Source organism: Hydra vulgaris, chromosome 03, assembly GCF_038396675.1.
Source record: "Hydra vulgaris chromosome 03, alternate assembly HydraT2T_AEP".
NCBI lineage: Eukaryota > Metazoa > Cnidaria > Hydrozoa > Anthoathecata > Hydridae > Hydra > Hydra vulgaris.
This window is the reverse complement of record NC_088922.1, coordinates 40,061,247-40,072,022: the sequence shown is the minus strand read 5'-3', so window position 1 is coordinate 40,072,022 and position 10,776 is coordinate 40,061,247. Positions and strand designations below refer to the sequence as shown.

General features: G+C 27.9%; 1 protein-coding gene across 1 annotated transcript; it reads right to left on the bottom strand.

The window, feature by feature from the left end:
• Window positions 1–7,378: 7,378 nt before the first annotated feature.
• On the bottom strand, window positions 7,379–10,483 carry LOC136078145 (uncharacterized). Its single transcript, XM_065793192.1, has 3 exons — window positions 8,975–10,483; window positions 8,766–8,903; window positions 7,379–7,621 (listed from the first exon to the last, which is right to left on the bottom strand). The coding sequence occupies exons 1-3, from the start codon at window positions 9,074–9,076 to the stop codon at window positions 7,457–7,459; spliced, it is 405 nt and encodes a 134-aa protein (XP_065649264.1). The 5' UTR covers window positions 9,077–10,483; the 3' UTR covers window positions 7,379–7,456.
• Between the last annotated feature and the right edge of the window lie 293 nt (window positions 10,484–10,776).

Here is a 10,776-nt window from a genome sequence, read left to right as displayed (position 1 = left end):
GTTTCTCTAATTTTATTTTAATTTTTCCAATTTTCAATCTTATTTAGTGAGTTTTCTCCGATCCAGAAAACGAAACTACTTAGATGATTTTCTTGATGATTTTATTAAAGATTTTAGATCTAGTGAATGTTTATAATATAAGAATTAAAAAATTAATGTTAAACTTAAAGCATTCATATGTGATGCACCTTCTAAAAATGTATACAAGGTCATACAGGATATAACTCCTGTGAACGATGCCAAATTAAAGTATTATATGAGGAACATAGAGTGATTTTTATTGATGACAATGCATCAATCCAAGATTAGCTGAGGAGTTTAAAACCTTTTTGTAAACTACACGTAAGAAATCCCTTACTATTTTAGCTCAACTTCCAATATAATAAAAAATATCTATTGTTGAAATATTTTATATTTATTTTATTTTATTAATTTGCATCTTGCCTTATAAGTTTAATACTGCATCTTATACTATTAATTATATATACACACACACACACACACACACACATATATATATATATATATATATATATATATATATATATATATATATATATATATATATATATTTATTTATATATGTATATATATATATAAATATTAAAAATTATATATTAGTAGATATTAAAAAATACTATTAAGTGAAACTTTGGCATGATCTAACTTTTTTCTATCATTTCGATTTCGCTTGTACACATAAGTAAAAAGAAACGTATCTTGCCTTTTTTCTTCTAAATTTACTTTCTTAACAAGTTGTTGAACAACATCAAGATTCATGATGGCTGTTTCAAAATCTTTATAGAAAGTATTGAAAAATCCAATACTCTGGAGGAAGGTTCACCCATTGAACTTCAGCTTTTCCATGACCAAGCATGTCAAATACCAGACAAGACTTCTCTGTAATTAGTGGAACTAAATTGGGAGGCTTTTTTTATCCAACTCCTGTTTTTCTAAGGAATACTCCTCTATAGGGACTCGTTTTAGACCAAATAGTCTCTCAGCCAAGTCTCCACGTTCTTTAAACTTCTGATCTGCAGTTGCTATAATGAATAAAAATGGATCAAGGTACCAAGTATATTACATTAAGGATTTAGAAACAGCTTGAGACCCAGCTTTATTCGATTCCTCAAACCTGTTAATTTGCCAGTATGCTTTCATATATGTTTATTTAAGGCTTAAATTTATCAATGTTTAATTTAAAAACAAATAATATACCTATTTTATGTATTTATTCAAAATTATATATTTATTTTAAAACGGAGCAGCTGAACTTAACTCCGCTCTAAGAAACCATTCAGTGTAAAAAATTGAAAGGAACTTTGTTAATTCAGTGATTTTATTCCTGCTCTCTTCATTAACTTTAGGGATTTTTATCATAAGTTGAAACAGTTTTAGGTCAAATAAACTTTTACCCATGAATCTGGCATAATGAACAGCTCCAGGATTGTGAAGTTTTAATCTGTCGGTGTTTGACAGTACCACCAATGTAAGTTCAGCCAATTCCTAATAATTTTTAAGAAACTTTCCATCCTAAACAAATTGTTTTACTAAGTTATAATAACTTAAATAACAAAAATAACTACAAAGTTATAAAACTTGAAAATTAAAAGTAAAATTTATTTTTTGGAAATAGTAAGGGATAATTAGGTTTAATTGAATTAATTTATAAAGCTATTATTATTCACCTTCTTAAAAACCTTAGTGCTAATTATATATCTGCAAAATTGAATAACACTTAGCCTTTGTTGATCAATCCAGGAATCAGTAGGGGTTGACAATCTTTTTAAATCTTGATTTTCAGTATTTAGATCATTCCAATGGTTCTTAAGAACTTTAAATAATTTTTTCTCTGGTCCTGAAGTATGGCTTGGATAAAGCTCCCAAAAATGGGTAACATGACGCTAAAAAATATGGCGTTGACGTGCAGTTAATAACATAGGGAGCTGTAAGTGCACAATAATTTTGCTACAAGCTCCTTTTGTTTAACCTGTGTTAACGCTAGATGTATCAAAGCAAAGACACTGAACTTTATCCTCTAATCTAAAGTTAGAATCAAGTCTATAGCATCTTTTTGGTGTCCTCAAGAATCTGAGTCAATTGCTGGAATTCCAAGTAACTTGGTTTGTCCTTTAACCCGAATAAGAACAGCTAAACTATCTTTTGAAAACTGTTTTCCTTCAGTAAGTTCTTTCACCATTTTTCCACCAAAATGAATTGTTTTCAGAGAATTTGAAGGTTTAGAAATGCTTTTTATATGGTCTCTGATTTCATTTGCACACATGAACACATCGTTCTCTGCTTCTCTGTATGAAAAAGAGTTAGAGCATACAAACTCAGACATGTATCCTTCTGAATTGACAACAATACTGCTTTAGAGTTGCTGTATATTTATGTGGAGTTAAACCCTCCCCAACTGCTTTGTAAGCAGTACGGTGCAAGATATACTTGGGTAGGTTGATAGAATTTGTAGGATCAATATGTGGCTCAATTTTAAATTCACAATCAATTGCTTTTATTAGTATTAAAAGAACTTAATGAGTTTTCAGAGTCAGTATCAGATACATTGTTTAATTTATTATAATTACATTTAGATTTATACTTTCTTTTTAATGAGTACTGAAATCTCTTATCCAAAGGATAGGGTCCTTCTAACTGGTCTTCAAGAAAAGCTTTGTTTTTCTCTTTGCCATTTTGGTTACTCAACCTATCTTTCCTTGTTTTTTCAATCTTATTTAGTGGGTTTTCTCCAATCCACCAGGTGTCCATGAAACTATAAGTTTAGATATTATGCAGCAATGTAACTGACTGGTAGGACAACTTGTTGAGAATGATTCACTTTTGTTTGGACATCCTACAACAAAACTCAGTTTAACTTCAGATTTAGATTTTCTCAGAAAGTTTTAGTATTGAAGAATTTCTTGTGTAGTCGCAAATTTGTTGTTGGGGATAGTACAATTTATTTTTCCCACTACAAAAGTATCATCAATTCTTTCAATTTTCTTTTTGGGTGGCGTCATATAAGTTATTAATATTATATATTAATCTAAAATAAAATGTTTGCATATAAGTATGTTAGATATAATAATCATATAAAATTATATTTTAATTTTGAAAAGGAAAAAATTATTTTTTATTTTATTTAACATCTCTTTTATTCTTTATTCAAAACAAAGTTTGTTCAGCAAAAAAATTATGTTTTTCAGTATAAAATTGAACACACAAAAATTGAAATGTAAGATACTTTGAAAATACCGACTAAAAACCCTCTTTTTGTTGAAAAAAAAAACAAATTTCTTGAATGTTTATTAAAGAAATGAGCCCCTTAAACTTAAGTAGTAGAACTCAAAGACTTTATAAAATGGCAGAAAAATGTTATAGATCAAAATTAAGGAGATATTGCCGGGTTACAGTTTTCAAGTAAAACTAAAAATGTAAAACCTGATATATGTTTGAACATTACGTAACTTGAAGTTTACTTAAGTATTCGCATACACTTTTGTTCACATTTTCTTATAAAAAAAGTTCTGCGACTCTTTCTTGCCATTATCTCGGTTGCAATAGCTGCCAAAAGATTGTGTCAAACACGCTCGAATGGGCACGACTGCAACAACTACCACTACTATTAAGTTCAGCATTATTGCAATTATTATTATTACTCTTAATGCAATTATTATTGTTATTATTGTTATATATATAAATTATGTTAGTGTATTCTACAAATAGAGTGCTCAATGTTTTAAAAGAACAGAGCAATAATAAATTAATTTATATATATATATATATTTATATATATATATATATATATATATAAATTATGTTAGTGTATTCTACAAATAGAGTGCTCAATGTTTTAAAAGAACAGAGCAATAATAAATTAATTTATATATATATATATATATATATATATATGTATACATATATATATATATATATATATATATATATATATATATATATATATATATATATATATATATATATATATATATATATATATATATATATGTATACATATATATATATATATATATATATATATATATATATATATATATATATATATATATATATATATATATATATATATATATGTATACATATATATATATATATATATATATATATATATATATATATATATATATATATATATATATATATATATATATATATATATATATATTAGGGTGACTCTAAAAACGACTTTTTTTGAAAATGTCTGCTGACACCCCTTGAATGTGTTCTATATAACAATATAATACTGGATTTAAAAATTTAAAAAAAAAATATATTTTTAGGGGTCACTACGGACTCTTAAACATTAAATCGGTCCCTTATATTATCACAAAAAAAAAAAGTTTTTCAAAAACATGTTATGTTGGGTCTCAAATAAAACGAAATTATATAAAAATTTCAAAAATATGAATCATTTTATAACTAAATTATTATTTTAGTGAACAGAAAATAACGTTTTTAACTAAAAACGGAAAATAGGGTATTTAACAAGATTTTTCGATTATAATTTTTTTTATCGATGTTTTTTCATAAAATTATACATGTTTTTGAAGTTTTTACATCATTTTGCTTCATTTCAGACCCAACATAACATACTTTTAAAAAACTTTTTGTTTTGATAATACTAGGGACCGATTTAATATTCAAGGGTCCGTAGCAACCCCTAAAAAAAATTTTTATTGAAAAATTTAATCTAATTTAAATCCAGTGTTATATTGTTATATATAGGGTTGAAAATTTCCGGAAATTTCCCGGAAATTTTTAAAAAATTTTTATCGCAATAAATTTCATAGTTATTATATAGTTTTATAAAACTCATATCTTTGTTTCAAAAATATGCGTTTTATCATCGTAGTAAATGGGTATTCTTTGAAAATTTCTTCAAAAAATATAAAATAATAAAAACCCACAAGCAGAAAATGCACATCTTATAAGTCAAATTTTTTTTATTCAATTTAAGAAGCGCATTTTTTAAAAAAAAAAACAATAAAACGCTCAAGTTATTATATGTTACTTTTATTTACAATGGTTTTGTAAAACAACAAGAAGTAGATATTTTCCGCGTGAGCTTGTCATTTAAGCTTGTGTATAACGGTTGAGAGACTAAAACATCCCTCAAAAGGAGGTCACTCCGCAAAGTCCGTAAAAATTACCGTAAATTTTTTATTTGCATGTTAAATTTCTTTTAAAAAATTAGTTACACTATGCCTGCCGGATTGTAGCAATATTCAAATTGAAAAATATATGCAATATTTTCTAAATATATATTCAATCTTTTTCAAATATATTCAATCTTTTTCAAATATATATTCAATCTTTTTCAAATATATTCAATCTTTTTCAAATATATATTCAATCTTTTTCAAGTATATTCAATCTTTTTCAAATATATTCAATATTCCTGGGATAAAGCAATTTACGCGCGTAAATAGAAGGATAATAACTACAATTAATGGCAAACAAAAAAATTAAACACAAACAAAAACAATGGCGACCGAAATCATTGAAAAAGACATGGGTGCAGATCTATATAAAAATTTAATATTTTTTCTAGATGAAGTTGAATCTTTTATTGGAAAAACCACTTGTGGTGATTATTTGCCGTTATTATTACAGCATATTGATTTAATCGATTAACTTATTCCAGTATTGAACAGTTTTAACGAAGAGTTTATTGGTGATTTAAACAACAAAGAAAGAATAGAAAGTATATTATATATATTTTTGGAGATTCGGAAAATGCTTTCCCTTTATTATCATGAAAAATCTTCAAAATACTGCAGTATCAATATTAATGTGTTATATAGTAAAACCCCTGGAAGGCCAAAGTACGAAATTCCAAAAAATGTTCTAAAAGAATTTAAGTGTTTGGGTTTTTCTTGGAATGTTGCATCAAAGGTTTTAGGTTTTTCACGTTGGACAGTTCATCGCAGAGTAAATGAACTTAATTTAAACAAAACAGGTCGTTTTAGCAACATCAATGACCACGAAATAGACAGAATTATAGCTGAATACATATCTCGTCACGGTGTAGCAACAGGGGAACCATTATTATCTGGTTATTTTAGATCAAAAGGTTACTATATACAAAGAAGAAGAATCCGCTCTAGTTTAAACAGAGTGGATCATAGGAATACTGCATTGTGATGGGGAGCATTGGTTAGAAGGCGATCTTATTATGTACCATGGCCAAACTCTTTATGGCATATAGATGGGCATCACTCTCTAATTCGTTGGAAATTCGTAATACATGGGTGCATTGATGGTAAATCAAGGAAAGTAATGTTTTTGGAAGCCAATACAAATAATTTAGCAGAAACGGTGTTAAATCTTTTTTTAAATGCGACAAGCGAGTTTTCAACGCCTTCAAGAATAAGAGTAGACTTTGGGGTAGAAAATGTTCTTATATGTGATAAAATGATTGCAAGAAGAGGTCATGGCAGAGGGAGTTTTTTAGCTGGATCTTCCACAAGAAATCAAAGAATAGAGAGGTTATGGAGAGATGTGTTTCGATGCGTCGTGTTACCTTTTTATTACACTTTTCATGCTATGGAACAGAGCGGCATTTTAGATATTGAAAATCCAATTCACATGTTCACACTGCATATAGTTTATTTAGAAAGAATAAATCTTTCCTTGAAAGAGTTTAAACTTATGTACAACGACCATCGTTTATCTACAGAAGAAAATTGGACTCCCAATCAAATATGGACTATGGGAATGATAAATATTGACAATCCTATGTCAAGAGATGAAACTGAAAATGATATAAATGATTTAAATATCTATGGAGTAGATGTTGACGGCCCTTTATCTCACGATTTAAACAATGTTGTTGTTAACTCACTTAGTATTCCGAATAGAATTGATATTGAAGCATTCGTCAGAAATTCAATAGATATGTCTAAAGAATCCACTGAAATGGCAATCGACATTTACATAGAAGCCTTAGCACTTGTGGTGGAAAAATTTGAATCTTATTTATAATTTCAGATGAATTTAACTTCTTGTTCTATTTTATTTTGTATTAGCTGCTTGTTAATGTGTACAGAATAGTTTCTACTGAATAGAATCTTTTGTATCTATACTCTCGAGTCCAGAATACAAGTGGGGTGGGAATAAACGGCACAGTGGAAATGGGGGGGGGGGGGGTTGTTTATTAAGGACTCGAGAGTACTATATTTTTTTACTTCCATGTAATTCGTTTTGAGCCTATATTCAAATCAAGCAATATATTCATTTGCTACTAAATGGAAATTATCCATAATAGGGTTACTTTTTAAATTTTTGCATTCGTTCTAGACGGTCTCTTAATATTTTTAGAGGGTAAACCAGAGACTTGGAAAAAAAAAGATTAGCGTTTCTCTCAAATATTATATATTACTTGGTAAGACTTCATATATGAACATGTAAAAATATCATCAAACATATTGCAAAATCATATTGTTCCAAAAAAGTTATTAGTAAATGCCATGTCATAAACATCAAAAAGGTCGTTATTAGCTGGAAGCTTGCATAACAGCGAGCCACGCGGCAAAACTAAACAATTAGAGCAAGTATGTGCAGTTGGTATATACATATATGCTTCATGTGTCTTCTGATCCTATAAATGAACAAAAATAAAAATATTATTATAACTTGCAACACTTAAGAATGTCTAGTTTTATTATTTTTATTTAAAAAAACAATTTTTTATGAAAATAACCTTCAAATATTTTTTGAAAAATTACATCATAAATCCAAGCATGGAGTTTTTTTACACACATTTTTGCATATTTATTAAAAAAATTTCAAGATCTTGCAAATTATTCTTGTTTATGTTTTTAGCTTATTATAGAAATCACACTAATTAAAGTAAACTGGGGTGGTTTTGTCCCACTTTGCACCTAAATTATCCTAGGTACAATAGCTGGTGGCCAATTAAAAATTGGCCACAATTGGTCTACAATTAAATTGGATACAATTAAAAAAAAGCTCACTGTACCTATGGCCAATTTTTTTCAAACCCCTCTATATGGCGGAACTTTTTTATTTAATTCAATATACTTATATCAATAGAAAGTAATTGGTATATACATTTGATCATATCAGTTTTACAATTTTTAGACAAGTGCGGACCATTAAACTTTGACGTTGAAAATACGTGGCCCTAGGTACACGAACTTCCCCTACACTTTAAAAATTCCAGGGCTTTTCCAGGATTTTTGAGAAAAAAAAAGAAAAATCCCAGGACTTTCTAGGATACTAGTCCCGGACATTGCAGGACTGTGGGAACACTGTTATGGTAGAGAATATAAACATTTTAAAACAAAATATATATTGTGAAACAAAGTCATGCAGAAACATGCAGGGCCAAAGTTGCCCTTTTTTACGTTTTTTAATTTTGCAAGTTTTGTATTATGAAGAAATCTAAAAACCATAAACTATGAAGAACCATCCAAACCACTTCATAGTGACACTTAAAAACCATTATAGAAAAGTTAAAGCAACATTTTTACAATTAAATGCCCTTCCTGATGTTAACATGAATCAGGTTGTACTAGATTACATACTACCAGTAGCTGGATAACATGACTTGACAGACTATAAAAATAATATTTTAATAATATACATCTTTCAAATTATAATTTAGTTTCCGATAACAAACTAAATTTGAATGAAATAAATTATTCCGATATTTATTTTGAGTATGAGCAAAATCTTTCAGTTAAATACTACTATTTTATTAAATATAATAGATCTTTTACTTTTTCATCAGCTTCAATAGTAGGAATAAATTCAACAGACGGTTGCAATGCAAACCCAAGTAGAGGCTCTTCTGAAGCTCCAGTGACGAAAGAAAGAATATTTGCCAATGAAACACACTCTCTTCTACCACTGGCAACCTAAATAATATATTATATGTAATATCTAAAACATCACAGTGATCACTGTTTTACATTTAAAAAAAACTTACCTCTCTGACATATTTCACAAACATAGAATAAATCTCTTTTTCTTTAACTAAAGCTGTCGACCCTTCTGATGAAAATTTTGGCTTCAATAATTTTAAAAGCATTTTTGCTGTGAATTGTACTTTTGAAGGTCTTAATAATTCAAGTAATTGTGGAAACTCTTTGAAAAACCTTATCAAATTAAACTTGTTTAAACCTTTTTGTATATTAGATATACAAATATCTGCTGTATTTTCGGTGATCTTAATAATGATGCTGTCTGGTAAATATGTTGGTAGCTTCCCTCCTTGAAAGAGTGCAATACCAATTAACAAACCTACAAAGTATTATTCCTCAGCAAAGAGTTCTCTCAAACCACTATCAAATAATCTCTCTTTAATCATTCTATTGCATTCTCGTATCCACTCTCTCCTTGGACCACCATAATCCTTAGCTAGTTCTCCCATAAAGTCAACTTCAAATGTAATTAAAAAATTTTCAACGGATTCTAATTCAGCAAATGTTGACATTAAAATATTTTGTTGATCGATACAAATAAAGTTTGTCTCAGAATCTTTATCCGTGTTTTCATCAATGTTTTCTATATCTTGAACTCTGCACTTGATCATTGTTTTTTGAAGAAACCTTAAAATTTCTATTGGATCCTGAAGTTATTTTCTTTAATTTCCTTAATTTTTTGGTTTTCAAAATCAATTTCAATATATATATTTTTATCAACTGAACCTTTTGCTACAAATGAAGCTGATGTAAGTTCTTTTATTTCCTGTATATCAACTTCATTAAAATCTTCTTGATCTATTAGTTGTGAACTTTTTGATACAAATGAAGCTGATGGAATTTCAATAACTTCCGTTGGAATGATCATTTGATGATCATTGCATCGTTCTTTTAGCTGTAAATATAAAAGCCCTTGTCCAGCTAGTTTTTTTACAACATCATATGAGTAATCAATATTTGAGCATTTATTTAATTTTGATATTTTTTTTCGTAACAAAATCGAATTCATCTGAACCCAGCAAAGGAAATTTTTCATGCAACGACTCCTTTATTTTCTCTCTTATTATTTGTTCACTATCGAATTCATTGATAATCAAAATTCCATTTGCAATTACAGAATCCCATTTTAGGAATTGTTCTTCATCATTTTCTGTAGATGAAATTAGTGCAAATTCTAATGTTTTTGTCATTTTCTTTGATTTATTTTGATTGCCTATGTGGTTGCCTATATTGCTACTGTATGGTGCTGACGACCTTAATCTATCGTTTCTATTAAGGCGCCTAAAAATACCCGATGAACCACTTTCATTGAGCATTCCTCTAGCTCTTTGTAATGTGGAGGTTATTGTGAGTTCCGATTGTGGCCTGCTGATATTTGTGCTTTGATTTGTGCGAAGAAGAATAGAAGCTTCCTCTAACAAAGATGCAACTTTGCTATAACTATCCATATCGGTATAAGTATAACTGCTTTTTATAACTACACGCTTTTTCTATAAATAATATTATTAAAGATTTTTAAATGTTGACAATGTTTTGTTCAACCAAAAGCCGATTGGCCGCGTTCTCCCCAGGAATATTGAATATATATTTGAAAAAGATTGAATATATTTGAAAAAGATTGAATATATTTGAAAAAGATTGAATATATATTTGAAAAAGATTGAATATATTTGAAAAAGATTGAATATATTTGAAAAAGATTGAATATACTTGAAAAAGATTGAATATATATTTGAAAAAGATTGAATATATTTGAAAAAGATTGAATATATATTTAGAAAATATTGCATATATTTTTCAATTTGAA

What these genes read in the sequence shown, in the direction of transcription:
- LOC136078145 (XM_065793192.1), bottom strand. Translation starts at nt 9,076, where the DNA reads ATGCTTTTAAAATTATTGAAGCCAAAATTTTCATCAGAAGGGTCGACA. An exon ending in TTGTGAAATATGTCAGAGAG is followed by an intron (nt 8,904 to 8,974) that starts GTAAGTTTTTTT and finishes TATATTATTTAG; the next exon opens with GTTGCCAGTGGTAGAAGAGA. An exon ending in CTATTGAAGCTGATGAAAAA is followed by an intron (nt 7,622 to 8,765) that starts GTAAAAGATCTA and finishes GTTCATTTATAG; the next exon opens with GATCAGAAGACACATGAAGC.